General features: G+C 46.0%; 1 protein-coding gene across 1 annotated transcript in view; it reads left to right on the top strand.

Moving 5' to 3' along the window:
• Positions 1-48: 48 nt before the first annotated feature.
• LOC121438835 (remodeling and spacing factor 1-like) overlaps positions 49-14,978 on the top strand; it is a 102,274-nt gene continuing 87,344 nt past the window's right edge. Inside the window, exon 1 of the mRNA XM_041639343.1 lies at positions 49-559. Coding sequence (XP_041495277.1) covers positions 370-559 — 190 coding nt within the window. The 5' untranslated portion in view covers positions 49-369. The remainder of the gene's footprint in view (positions 560-14,978) is intronic.

The following is a 14,978-nucleotide window of genomic DNA, read 5'->3' as shown; positions in this document are numbered from 1 at the left end:
CGCCCCTCCGCCCCGCTCCCCTTGTTTTCATTCCCCCTGTCACACGAGGCCGCGGCGACCCCGAAGTGGGAGGGGAGAAGAAGTCGGCGAGGGCCGGGGACGGGAAGAGGGCGGAGAGCGGAGGCCCCGGAGCGCCTCTCTGGCCCCCCTAGCGCACGCGCTTCTCGACTGCTCCGGGCCGGCGTGGTATTGTGGGATCGCGGCGCCCGGGCCTGAGACGCTCGCCGCCGCCGGGCCGTCCACTCGAGAGAGCGATCGAGCGCCTCCTGTCGTCCGCACGGCGGCCCTGCCGGCCCTTGGCTCCCCCCGAACTCCTCCCGCCGCCGCCGCTCCCCCCCCATCCCCTCCTCCTCCATCCTCCAGTTCAAAATGGCGACGGCGGCGGCGGCGGCGGCGGCGGCGATGGCTCCTCCGGGCTGCCCGGGTTCGTGCCCCAACTTCGCCGTCGTCTGCTCCTTCCTGGAACGCTACGGGCCGCTGCTGGACCTGCCCGAGCTGCCCTTCCCCGAGCTAGAGCGGGTGCTGCAGGCGCCACCGCCGGACATCGGCCACGGAGAAGGTGAGCGATCGGCCCGAACGCCCGGCGGGAAGCGGCCCTGGCGCGCTCTGCCTCTCCGTAGACCTCCCGGGGCTCTGCGACCGGCTCCCCCTTCTCCAGGGACCGGGCTCCGCTCCGCGGATCCCGGGGAGAAGGGGGGGTCCCGGGTGCTGGGGAGGCGGGGCGGAGGCCCCCCCTCTAGAGCCACTGTGCCCCGCGGGGACGGAGGTGGGGGCGTCGCGGGCCCGGTGGGGGCCGGGGCCCGGGAGGGATCATTGTGCTGGGCAGACGCCCTGGGGCCGGGTCCCCCGCGCCGGTGTGGGCCCCCCCAGTTCTGATCCCCTTAGGTGGCGGGGGAAGGGGAGAGCAGGTTCCGGCCAGCCTTGCGCTTTTCTCCTCCCCCTCCTCCCTCCGATCCTCCCCACTGTCTCCGGGGAGGCCGGGCCCATCTTCTCCCGGCGCCCCCTCGGCTCACTCCACCTGAGTGGGCGGGGGCCGACGGACACTCCACTCTCCCTGTGGTGGGAACTCCCCTGAGAGAGTCGGTTCCCGTCTCTTCCCGTGCCCTGGAGGGCTGGTCTAAACCCCCAAACTCCTTCCTGGCCTTAGGGAGAGCTTCTCCGCTCAGGGAAGGGGGCTTCCCCCAGTCCCTCATCAGGAGGGGAAATGAAGTCGGCTCAGCTTCTCCACTCTGGGGAGGCAAGGGTTAATTTCTCCTCCTCCATAGTTTTCCTCCTCACCACCTCCCCCAAAATAATAGAAAAGCATCTCCCACTTTTCTCTCTCCCTTCCCCCCTATCGCAGCTACAGGGCTTAGGGGAAGAAGAAGTCACTCTTCCATTTGCAGGGTGGGGTGGGGTGGTTAGTCTGTAGGCTGGAGGAGGGGCGCAGACGGTAGGAGAAACAGTTGAAGAAGGTGCTTGTTGCTCATGTTTCTCTCTCTGGTGCCGCTGGTCTATTATTGGTGTTCGCAAGTGGTGCTCCTTCCACATAAGGCCACCGCGCGGGTGCAGGGCGCATGCTCTGCCCGGCCCCATTGAAACTTCCTGCTGCTGGTTCTTTTGCTGGAGCATCTCGAGCGCTGTGCTTGCGGCTTGCAACCCTCACGCACCGAGCGCTCACACTCTTCCCCTCCATTAATCCTGATCCATGCCGCTCCTTTTCTAGCACTTTATTTCCCTCGGAGAAGGCTTATTTGAGTACTCCGAACATTGCCTTTGTCTGGGTACAGCCCTTGGCAGAAGAAACGTTTTCCAAATAGGTCTTTCTCTGCTCCCCCCTCCCCATTCTTTTTCTTTTGATCTGAGTGTAGATGACCAGGGTGGGCTGGGTATTTTACAAGATATGATAGCTATGACCTTTCTAAGAAAGCAGAGTCGATTTTCTGTTCTCCATGAAAATGAAGTTCCCGATATGATGGATTTACATAGCTAGGGAAAGGCCCGAATATGAAGTTCTTCAAAGTAACCTGTAGTGAAAATGCGTAATATACGATGTTATCGAAGATTAACCCTAAGGCGGTTCTTAAGCTGCTCTTCACCTGTCTCTTCTGAGAAACGTCTCAGTGTTGCTTTGTCTGCCTTGGAACTCTGCACATCATGCTGGCCTGGAACTCCTAAAAGTCCTCCTGCCTCTGTCTCCTCCCATGTGCTAGGATTAAGGCGTTTGCGACGTGCCCGATACATCTCTTTACCGGTTCGCATTTTTTACACTCTCTCTGGCTAAAAAAAGGCTAATTTTTTAAAACTATGAAATTGGTGGACTTCATATTAAGATTTTCTGCAGAATTTCTTTAATCATTAAGCTTCTGATGTATTAATTTCGTTATTAAATTATATTTACATTCTTTTTTGAAGGAAATAGTTACTGTGAAGTAGGATACCTTAAGTTAAGTTTTAGGATACTTTAGAAATAATAGTAATTTATTTGTCAGAGAGAAAAATGTGAGAATTTTAGGGAAACTGATGGTAAATTGTTTTTAGAATTTATTTGGACGAAGTTAAGAGGCAGGCATGGGTGCCACTGCAGTTTGAATAGCAGGTAAGCCTGAGTTCCCCTGAATTTTGACCAGTGTACTTATTTTGTATTAATACTGGAAGAGGATGGTTTGATATATCTAGCGTTGAGCTTTGGGCCATCAGCTAAGCAAAAACGCAACAGAAGTTGGACTAAGGAATCATTTGCCTCAGCATTGCCATTGATATAGTTGCTAAGGATTGATAATAGATTGGGTCAAAATCTAAGAATAATTGTTAATTAATGTCACACTGTTCAAGACACATGGCAAATGAAAAGTCTCTCTGAAGGTGGAAGTTTTTCCTGTGCAGGAAAAAGATTTTCAGAATTTTGATGATGTCTCAGACAACTTACAATAGTTAAGCAGATAAGATTGACTCAGTCTTTTTTGAGAAAGAGTTTGGTAAGAGCTGAAAGACTGGGCTTTTGTGTTGAGCAATGTGATGTATGGTGGTAGAGCAGTTGTTTGGGTAATATGGACCTCAGTTTCTTTAGTAGACAAAGGTAATGGCATAGGACCAAATGAGGTGTTTCAGAAAACCCTTTCAGGAACCAGGCTCTTACAAATACTCCTGTATTACAAATCACACTAAAGATGTTTTTCAGATAAAAGATGCATATTACATTTGTAACTAGCCTTAAGTTTTTGATAGGTTGGGAGTGCGTAGCGGTGTCTGTGATATAGTCAAACAAATTTTGCTTTGTCTAAGTTTTATTTAAAAAAACAGTTCTAAGGGGGCTGGAGTGATGGCTCAGAGGTTAAGAGCATTGCCTGCTCTTCCAAAGGTCCTGAGTTCAATTCCCAGCAACCACATGGTGGCTCACAACCATCTGTAATGGGGTCTGGTGCCCTCTTCTGGCCTGCAGGCATACATACAGACAGAACATTGTATACATGATAAATAAATAAATATTTAAAAAAAAACAGTTCTAGGGCTGGAGAGATGGCTCAGAGGTAAAGAGCACTGGCTGCTCTTCCAGAGGTCCTGAGTTCAATTCCCAGCAATCACATGGTGGCTCACAACCATCTGTACTGAGATCTGGCGCCCTCCTCTGGTGTGTGGGCATACATCGAAGCAGAATGTTATATACATAATAAATAAATAAATAAATAAATAAATCTTTAAAAAATAACAAAACAAACAGTTCTAGTGCCATTTAAAAAGTTCTAATTGGGCCGGCCGGGATAGCTCAGGGTTTACTGCAAGCTGTCCTCTAACCTCTGCATGTGGTTTGGCACACAAATGCACACAGTAAATAAAAAGTTCTAATTTATATAAGTTTTATTTTTTCATAGTGTTGAGCGGCTCTTAGACTGTGTGTGTTTGTAAAGATTTATTTATTTATTATGTGCAGTGTTCTGCCTGCATGTATGCTGCGGGCCAGAAGAGGGCACTAAATCCCATTACAGAGGGTTGTGAGCCACCACGTGGTTGCTGGGAATTGAACACAGGACCCCTGGAAAAGCAGCCAGTGCTCCTAACCGCTGAGCCATCTTTCCAGGCCTTAGAGGATGGTTTTATGTGTCTTTTCCAGTCCTCTGCTCCCCCAGCTGGGATATGGAAGGAAGATAGTTCAGTTCTTGAATGCAGCATTTATTGAAGTAGAGTTAGCAGCAAGTTTACCAATTTGTCCATTTAGATGCTTTGTGACCTTTTTCCTAAAAAGTCGTTTGCAAGCTTTAATTTGGTACTGTGGCTTCAGATTAGGATGCCTTGTTCCTTAGTCAAGGAAGCTGCCATGGAACGGAAAATAGAGCCAGTCTCCATTCTAATTCCAAACATGACAAGTTTGTCCTGTGCCCCATAGTAAGATTCCATAGGTTATTCTGGTTGCTTAAAGATAAAATAAAACCATGAAAAATTTCAATTTTGTTAGATTCATTTTTCTTTTTTAGAAAGGAATTGTGTGCGTCTTGAGGGTTTTGCCTACCTGTTTCCACATGAGTGCATTTGGGCCTGGAGTACTTGGAGGTCGGAAGAAGGCGTCAGGTCCCTTGGAACTAGAGTTATAGATGGTTGGGAGCCACCATGTGAGTGCTGGAAATCAAACCCGGGTCCTCTGCAAGAGCAAGGAATGCTCTTACCCACTGAGTCATCTCCCCTGCCCCAAGATTCCCTTTTCAAATGGTTTCCAAGGACCTAATGAGTGGAGCTGGTGTTATTTTATTTTATTTTTTGGTAGAGGGCTGCTTCAAGGAGATTACTGAGACACCAAGGGTACCATGAATCTAAAAGCTTGGGAATCTGCTCTAGAGACTGTCGTTACCCTTTGGGTCTAGAAAGAAGCAATGACTGTCACTTTATTTTATACGGAGGAGAAACTTAGACGCAGGATAGATTTCAAGCACATCCCCTGACCATTGGTGTTACTCAGACTGTGGTTTGGAAAGCCCACGGAAAGTATCAACCATGATGAATTCATAGTTGAGACAGGGTTTCTCTTGTTTGTGACTCTGTGCAGCTTTGGGACAGTTTTTCTGTCTCGGCCTCCCACGTTGTCATTGGAGGGCTCCGGTTATAGATGTCACACCTGCCTTCTGTGGGTTCAGGTGATGGAACTCACTTCATGTACGGCCACCTCCTGGTCCCGGAAGGGGGGTCTCACTGTGGAATGCTAGCATTTATTTATTTACTTACTTATTTATTTAGAGGCAGGGTTTCGCTGTGTAGCTTTGAAGCCTGTCCTGGAACTCACTATATAGATCAGGCTGGCCTCATTCACAGAGATTTGGCTGCCTCTGTCTTCCAAGTTCTGGGATTAAAGGTGTGTGCTATGGTCTGGTGAGAATTATTTGTAATAATTCTTTGTGCAGGTGTGGTTTGAGAAGTGACTTATCTAATAATGATATTGAATAATGGTACAATGTAGCCATGTGTTTTTTGCATGATATTAAATTGAATTTTTTATTTTTGAGATGCTCTCATTATGTAGCTTGGTTAATTTGAGATTTCTGTGTATCTTAGACTGGCTTGGAGCTCTATAAATAGCTGAGAGTGGTATTGAACTTGTGATTCTCCTGCCTCAGTCTCCCTAGTTCTGAGAATGTGGCCATGCTTTTTGCTTGTTTTACTCTTTCCTTGCTGGGGCTCTAACCCGGGGCTTTCTGCATGGTGGGCAACTCTCTGCCGCCAAGCCACCCCCTAGCTGAAGCTCCATATATAGTCTAGTTCTGCAGTCAGACACGTATGTCACTGTATGTCATGTATGAAAGGGTGTGTCTTGAGCTGGAGAGATGGCTCAGAGGGTAAGAAGAGCACAGTGGGCTGCTCCTCAAGAGCTCCTGAGTTCAGTTCCTGGCACCCACTTGGTGACTCACAGCCATCTATAATGGGATCTGGTGACCTCTTCTGGCACGCAGGCACAAAACTGCGTACATAATAAATAAATCTTTAAAAAAAGGGTATGTCTTTTATATTTAATTCTAACTTTGTATTTCTGGTGCTTAATCAAATTCTGCGATAGTCCTTTTTTTGCATGCATTTAATGAGGTGAGAAGATGACCATTGTAACCAGTAATGCCATCTGCTTTTTTGAGGGGAGAGGAAGGGTTTTGAGACAGGATTTCTCTGTGTAGCTTTGGCTGTCCTGAATTCACTCTGTAAACTAGGCTGGCCATGAACTTACAGAGATCTGCCTGCCTATGTCTCCCAAGTGTTGGGATTAAAGATGTGTACTGCCCAGCCACCACCTCTTAATTTAAGCAGCTCTCAGGAAGTGGACCACGTGGGTTTATAATGGCAAGTCCGTGGCTTTACTGCAGACCGACCTGGGTTGGTTGAGAATTCCCAGACTATTTCTCCTAGCGGTCTGCTCTGTTGAGCCTGGGTGTCTCGTGTCTGACTGTGCAGTGTCATTTTATTTGTCATGGGATTGAGGTGGCCGGCAGTGACAAAGGTGGCGAGGAGGCTGTTAGCGTGGTCCTAGGGCAGGAGTCAGTTGCAACAGAAGAACTTTCTGCTAATGTGAGACTCTTAATGCAAAGTGGCCTGCTTTTCCAGTCTTCCAGTTGTTCAGATGTTTACTGTGAAGTTTACTGTAATCTGTCTTTTGGGGCTGTCCTGGTGACCCAGCAGTTAAGAGCACTGACTGCTCTTCAAAAGACCCAGGTTCAAGTCCTAGCACCCTCACCATTTGTAACTACAGTTCAGGGAATCTGACATCCTCTCTGGTCTCTGTAGGTAGTAGGCATACACGCAATACACAGATATACATGTAGATGAAACACTCATACACATTAACAGGGTCCTAAGGGACTAACTAGCTCATGGCATGAGGACCTTAGTTTATACCCTGAACACCCACATGAAAGCCTCGAGTATGGTGCAAACCTACAGCTCTAGTGCTGGTGGAGATAAAGGGGGCGGGGTGATGGGTGTGTCCCTGGGATTTGTTGGATAGCCCCAGTGAGTTCCAGCTTCAGTGAGAAACCTTGTTGAAAAATACGGTGGGGACCTATAGAGGAACACACATGACGTTCACCTCTGGCCAACACATGCACACTGGCCACACCAATAAGAAAGGTCTAATTTGTTTTTGTTTTTTTTGTTGTTGTTGTTGTTTTGTTTTTTTGTTTTTTGAGACAGGGTTTCTCTGTAGCTTTGGAGCCTGTCCTGGAACTAGCTCTTGTAGACCACGCTGGCCTCAAACTCACAGAGATCCACCTGCCTCTGCCTCCGAGTGCTGGAATTACTGGGATTAAAGGCGCCACCACCGCTGGCTCAAGGTCTCATTTGTTACTCACTTCATTAGTTAATGTGCATACTGAGCATCTGTTGCACGGTAGTTTTAGCAAATAACGTAAGGATATAAAAGAAAGCAAAAAATGTTAGAAATGGGTCTATTTTAAAAGATTTTCTCACTTAATAAGAAGCTAAACTGAGTTTGTATGCTGTCCTCTAAAGCATTTTCCCTCTGGGATTTTATTGAGTGGAGTCTTGGTCATAGTCTATACGCTGTAAACTAGAATCATCCCTCACGACTTTGGTGAGGCCCTGTGTGTGATGGGAAAGTAAGAGTAACTGGGCGTAAGGAGCATGTCCTCTGACCATGTCTTCGGGGAGGCTGTTGATGTGTGTTGCTAGACTTGAGAACAGATTTCTACTCTCTGCTTTATGGGGATGGGCTTTAACATAATTGTCTTTCATCTCCCGACTTTACTGTAATATAGATGCCATAAAAGATGATGCCAGGAGGCTTTTTCTGTTTTCCACCCAGGTCAGAACGTACATATTATCAAATACAGCTTGAGAAAATAGCTCCATGTAAGAAGTTATTTCTTGCCAGGAGGCAGAGGCAGGCAGATCTCTGGCAGCTCAAGGCCAGTCTGATCTGCTTAGTGAGTTTTAGGGCAGACAACGCTAAGTAGAGAGACCCTATCTACAAACAAAAAAAAACTAGTTATTTCTTTCAGTAAGTAGTCCTTGATTGCTAACTATGTGCGTAAATAAACTCTTGGAATGTGTTATTAAGCCACACAACTAATGTACTTGCATTTGGTGAGCTTATAGTTTAATAGTGAAGATAAACAATGAAGCTGTAAGATTGTTACAGGAAGTTACAGGATAGCCAAGGCTACAGAAATCTCAAAAAACCAAGAGCAATAAAAAGAAGATATATGACTCCAATTGAGTTATAGTAGCAACTCTACAGCTCGGTGTGTGCACTGTGGGAGGTACTTTTGTGTGCTTATGGATTTTTTTCTCTCTAGACAGTGTTTCTCTGTAGTATTGGGGCCTGTCCTGTAACTAGCTCTTGTAGACCAGGCTGGCCTTGTGTTATGGTAAAATTAAAATGCTGCAGGTCCCCAGTAGCTGCTGCAGGCAGCGGGTTCCCAGAGCAGCCAGTCCCAGGCAGGGACAGCACAGTTCCCCAAGTGACTGCAGTGGGCCACTTGCAGTGGGTTGCAGAGGGGCAGAGAGCCTTATGGTGGGTGAGAGACCTTGATGGGGCAGCGAGTCCCACGAGGAGAGACAGACAGATGGGCACGCCACGGGTGAGACAGACTGATAGGCATGCCATGCAGAGTGAGGTTGGATATTTATTTTTATATTTAATGTGTTATGGAGGGGAAAAGGGAGAAGGGCAGAGAGAGAGGGAGAAAGGGAGAAAGAGAAACAGGTGGGGGGGGCACAGCAGCAGCTACCTCTCTGAGAGAGAGACAGAAAAGGGAGGGACTCAGATTGGAAGCTAAAGATCAGCTTGCCTACACTTCGAATCACGGAGATCTGCTTGCCACTGCCTCCCGAGTGCTGGGACTAAAGGCGTGCGCCACCACTGCCCGGCTTGTGTTTATGGATTTCAAGTGGCAGCCTTGCCTATTTTCTATGCATCTTAAATACTTTTTGTCTCAAAAATTTCTCAGAATTAAGTAATTTTTAAAATGTTCTCTTTATGTGTGTGAGTGTTTTGCCTGAATGTATGTATGTATGTACCATATACAAGCAGTGCCCGCAGAGACCATCAGATCTCCCGGAATTATAGATGGTTGTGGGCCACCATATGGCTGCTGGGAGTTCAGCCTGGGTCATCTGGAAGAGTAACTGCTGACCCATATCTCCAGCCTCCAAAATAAATAAATTTAAATTCTGATTTTAAAATGCCTTGTAAATTTGGTCTCTTCTCAAATAAGGTCTTAAGGGTAATTTTTTTTTTTTTTGTTTCTCTCTCTCTGGAACTTACTCTGTAGGCCAGGCTGGCCTCTAACTCAGAGATCCACCTGCCTCTGCCTCCCGAGTGCTGGGATTAAAGGTGTGCATCATCACTGCCTGACCTAATGGTACTTTAAAAAAATAATTTGTGGCTTGTGTTTATTTTCTTAAACCTTTAACAAGTAATTTATTTCATGTGTGTCTCTGTATATGCAAATACAGCCACACTCATGGAGGTCAGAGGGCAACATGTAGGAATCAGTTCTCCTGTCTTGTCTGTTCCGGGGATTGAACTCAGGTTCTCAGGCTTGGCAGCAGGCGCCTTTACTTGCTGAGCCATCTTACTGACCCTCCAACTTTGAAAATGAGCGCTTATTTGTGGGCCAGTGGGTGGGCCCAGCTTTGCCTCTGCGCTTTATTTTTGTGATCTGCCCGGTCCTGTCCTGTTGATTAGGACCACAATTTTCTGAAAAGGCAGAGGAGGGGGCAGACATGGCTAGAGAAGCGTGCTAGTCTTCCCATCACTGTGACAAAGATACCTGAGTAAGCAACTTGAAAGACAGATGATTTTGGCTCATGGTTTGTAAGTTTCAGCCGTGGTCCTCTGGCTTCGTTGTTCTGGGCTGGTTGGTGGTCAGGCCTCATGAGGGAATGGGATTGTGGTGAGCAAAGCTGTTCTCTTCCTGTCAGCCAGGAAGAACAGGGTTGGCGGGGGGGGGGGGGAGGGGGGGATCTGTAGCACAAACCCAACAAGAAGTCCTCTCCAAAGACATGCCCCAAGTGAACCACTTCTTTCCCTTGGGTCCCAGTTCCTGACTGCTCGTTCAGCTGTGAATTCATTAATGCTTTAGTCCATTAGTGCTCTCATGATCCAGTCACCTCAGTGAGGGGAGGTATAATACCAGGCATATTAACACAATAAAAAATATGCATTAGGGGGCTGGAGAGATGGCTCATTGGTTAAGAGCACTGGCTGCTCTTCAGAGGACCTGAGTTCAATTCCCAGTACCCACATGGTAGCTCACAATCATCTGTAATGAGATCTGGCGCCCTCTTCTGGCGTGCTGGCATACATGGAGACAGAACACTGTATGCATAATAAAGAAATATATCTTTAAAAAATATGCATTAGGAAAGCCTCTGTTCTGTTCAGGGGACCTTTCCCATATGAGAACACGGGAGGGAAGTGCTCCAAGTAGAAGCAGCAGTGAACTGACGGCAGGAAAGGAGAGGATGAGGGCAGACCTCGACACAGGCCTCCAGCAGCAGGAAAGGAGAGGATGAGGGCAGACCTCGACACAGGCCTCCAGCAGCAGGCTAGCTTTCAGCCTTTCTACTGCACAGAGCTGACTTGAATTGTAAAATTAAGAAAACATTCAGAAGCCAAGATGTGGGTGGCATACACTCAGGAGGCAGAGGCAGGAAGATCAGGGATTCAAGGCCAGCTTTGGTTGCAGAGTGAGTTTGCGTTCAATCTGAGCTGTATGAGACCTTGCTTGAAAAAATTAGAAACAAAAACAAACATTGAGAGTGAAGGTTGAATCTGTATTCATTGTAGATCCCAAGCCTTTTTTTGTTCTTGTTTATCTTAGCAATTTTCCCAAAAATGAATTATAATTCTCTCACTTGCTTTTTTATATTTTTTGCATTTTATTTTTATAATAATCATACATTTCTTTGTTAATCACCAAAGCTTAATTAATAACAGTGGTTTTCTGAAGAGGCTCCCCAAAAGGGAACTTGAGCTGTGCCTATACGTTTTTAATCACAAATTTCCCATTGCAGTAAATGTTACCATCACCTACTCTAACTACCAATATCAGAAACCAAGGGCCAAGGCCAGATAGCAGCTGGGATGCTTTGTTGTTTATTGTCAATGCTTGTTGAGTCTGCTGTCCTTGTCCCCTTTGTGGGCAGCCACACTCTTCTGTAACCCAAGTCCCTGAAGGCGTGAAAAGTTCTTCCCTGTGCTTATGCCTTTTCTTCCTCTCCGCTCTAGAGCTGACAGCCCTCTCCAGCCTTGTTTCCTTGTCCGCTCACTGCACACGGAGCTGGTTAGGTCTGCTCTGGGAGCATCCAGTGCTCCTCTGTCTCCTCGGGATGATCCGGTTCCCTCTGTAGGTGATCAGAGTCCTTGTTGTACTTTTTCTCCTAGTCTAGCTGGAGAGGCTAAGCTCCTTGATGGGGGTGGGGGGGCTTCTTGGTTATCACCTTAACCCTGTGACTGATGAGGAATAGTGTTTAATAAATGTTTATGGTGTGAAAGCTTTCCAGTTTTTCTAGGGCCATATTCTACTCTAAAACTTCTTTTTAGATCTAACTTCTTTTTAGATCTAACTCTAATATAAATTCTAAACTATTCACTAAACACTTGTATTCCTAGCATACAAGAAAGGAATTCTTTCTATTGACAGGTGAAAGTAATTGACTTGTTGGTTAACCACGTCCATCTAGCAGTTTTGTGTCTTACTTCATTAGGTATGATATTGTGATTAGTGCGTGTAATTGGAAATGAAAACATACTCTGCAGTGATTTAGTGGACTCCGTCTGTGGCAGAATCTGGTCCATCATCTGTTTTTGTAAATAAAGTTTTATTACTGTACCGGCCTGTTTGTTTGTCCGCATCTTCTGTGACTGCTTTCAGATCGCTGTGGCAGAACTGAGTGCTCGTCCCAGATGTAGAGCCTGAAAAACAAAGTGTTTACTGTCTGGACCCTTCCCAGGAAAATAGTTCTTGATTTTCTATTCCAGTATGAAGAATGGAATGTATAAGAGTATTTATTTCTGTTGGTTAATACATACTTAGAATCAATATAATACAAACTAAATGCCTAGGTTCTGTGAGTGAAAATATCAGAATATCAGCATGTTTCCTTAATGCTAGTTTACATTTATACTCAGTTATTGGTCTGAAGCTTTTCTGTTAACAAGGTGAGACCTTTTGCTTGGAGATAGCTGCGGCTACTTCTGTACTTGTGCATAATTGTCGTAATGCAATGCTGGATGGCAGCCAAGTGGCCCAGTAATTGTCAGTAAGGGAGCAGATTTGTAGTCTTGCCATTAAACTGGCCTCCAGGTCTCATCCAAGACCGGAGATCTGGTCTGGAAGCATGCTCTTCATGTCTCCGGGAGGTTTATGTTAACTGTTGCTGTTCTCTTAGGTGAGAAAGGGTATTGAGAGTAAACCCTAAAACTGCTGTGTAGAAGAAGAAAGTTATGTAGAATGGGCTTTATTTGATTTTCGTCAATGTGAGGCTACTGCTGTGTAGAATACTAGACATGGAGTAGTAAAGGCTACTTAGGGCCACTTGAGAAACTGTTATTGATTCTGTCCTAATGCCAAGCCGAAGCTTGTTTAACTAGTTAGTGTATGGTGGTGCCAGCCTGAAATCTCAGCACTTGGGAGGCAGAGATATAGAAGATTGCCACAAATCCCAGCCTGGTCTACTTAGCATGTTCCAGGCCACACCCCATCTTGAACAAAACGAAAACAATTCATTTAACAGCTCTTAAAGAGAATGAAACTCAAACAGCTTTTGTTTGCTTGGTTGCTATTTATTTTAATTAATTTTTATTTATGTGTGGTGGTGTTTTGCCTGTGTGTATGTCTTTGTGAGGGTGTCAGATCCCCTGGACCTGGAGTTACAGACAGTTGTGAGCTGCCATGTGGGTGCTGAGAATTGAACCCGGGTCCTCTGGAAGACCAGCCAGTGCTCTTAACTGCTGATCCATCTCCCCAGTCCCTGTTTGCTTACTTTTTAAAGACAGTCTCACTGTGCAGATGTGACTGGCCTAGAATTTGTTATGTAGATCTAGCTGGCCTTAAATTCAGCTGACTCTGCCTTCAGAGTCAGGGATTAAAGGGCCTCAGTTTTCAAACATTTTAACAATGTTAATTTGATAGTTACGTATAGTTTTCTGTCTACATGCGTGCCTGCTCACCAGAAGAGGGCATCAGATCTTACAGATGTTTGTGAGCCGCCATGTGGTCCCTGGGGAATTCAGGACTTTGGAAGAATAGCCAGTGCTCTTAACCTTTGAGCCATCTCTCCAACCCCAAAGGCCTTACTTTCCATAACTAAATGATTATGCTTCTAGGAGAGCAGAAAACTTTGTATGTGTAGTAAAAGCACTGTGGCTCACCACATGCAGTAGTCTTGAATTTGAGCCCAGGTGTTCCAGGCTGTGTTTCTTGGGTTTGTGGCCTGAGGCATCTACTGGGGAAGTAGCATGGGATGAGGATTGCCAGAAACATCTCAGATTCATGACACTGCTTCATTTTTGAACTAAGTTTTGGTCATTGGGTGTTCAGAAGTATTTCACAGCCTCCACATTCAGTCCCATGACCCCATGTGGGTCCTGAGTTCCAGTTTAAGAAGCTGGGGCTTGTTGAGGGAAGGCATACTAGTTAGTGGCTTGCTAATGTATGGGGGTGGAGCGCTTGGTCATTAGTGTGTTCTACAGAGAGAGTGGAGAGACTTGGCTGTGAAGCCTTGGCCTTTGCTAATTTGAGTTATCTCAGAGGATTAGGTTTGATACTTTATTCCTTCTGTGCTGGATAACCTCAGTTGGCTTTACAAATGCAACTGTAACTTCCTCCATGCTTGGATGTTAACAGTCTTCCAGGAAAGAAATGGCAGGCTGGGCTTTTCCAGCCTGTGACCTTCCTTGCAGTTTGGAATATAGTAAGACTGTAACACATTGGAAAACTGTTACTGGGGACTGGAGAAATGGTTCAGCTGTTAAGAGCACTGGCTGATCTTCCTGAGGTCCTGAGTTCAATTCCCAGCACCCATCCATATGGCTTACAGCCATTGATAATGAGATCTTGCCCCCCTCCCCCCTTCCCTCTTCTGGCCTGAAGGCATAAATGCAGGCAGAAAACTACATAAATAAATAAGTTTTTGGTTTTTGTTTTGTTTTTTGAGACAGGATTTCTCTGTGTAGCCCTGGATGTCCTTGTAGACCAGGCTGGTCTCGAACTCACAGAGATCCGCCTGCCTCTGCCTCCTGAGTGCTGGGATTAAAGGCGTGCGCCACCACCGCCCGGCTTAGGCAATGTCTTTTTTAAAAAAAGAAAAAACTGACAAAATGTCTTTTTTAAAAAAAGAAAAAACTGACAAATCAACTAATAAAGGCTGTTCGCTTATTGTGGAGCTGGAGATGGAAGTCAGGGCCTGGTGCCTGTGAGGTGAACTTCCCCAGTGAGCCACATCCCCACCAGTGTGGGTTCCTCTTTATTCCCATTACAGAGTGCTGAGCACCGTAAGGAGTTAGGTGGAGTGGCCCTAACTTTGTCTGGGCTCTGGAGTCAGACATTCTATAACTTTTCTAATGCAAGCCAAATTTTTGAATCTATAGATTGCTTTTGGTAGAATTGCCGTTTTTACTATGTTGATCCTCCCAATCCAAGAGCAAGGGAGATCCTTCCATTTTCTGGTGTCCTCTTCAATTTCTTTCTTCAAAGACTTGAAGTTCTTGTCAAATAGATCTTTCACTTCCTTGGTCAGAGTTACCCCAAGATATTTTATGCTATTTGTGCCTATCGTGAAAGGTGATGCTTCTCTGATTTCCCTCTCTGCTTCCTTATCCTTAGTGTATAGGAAGGCCACTGATTTTTTGGAGTTGATCTTGTATCCTGCCACATTACCAAAGGTGTTTATCAGCTGTAGGAGTTCTTTGGTAGAGTTTTTGGGGTCGTTTATGTATACTATCATATCATCTGCAAATAACGAAAGCTTAACTTCTTCCTTTCCAATACGAACCCCCTTGA

Source organism: Microtus oregoni, unplaced genomic scaffold (assembly GCF_018167655.1).
Source record: "Microtus oregoni isolate MIOR12 unplaced genomic scaffold, Mior012 000000F_ref0000247, whole genome shotgun sequence".
Taxonomy (NCBI): Eukaryota; Metazoa; Chordata; class Mammalia; order Rodentia; family Cricetidae; genus Microtus; species Microtus oregoni.
This window is presented reverse-complemented; position numbering and strand designations above follow the sequence as displayed.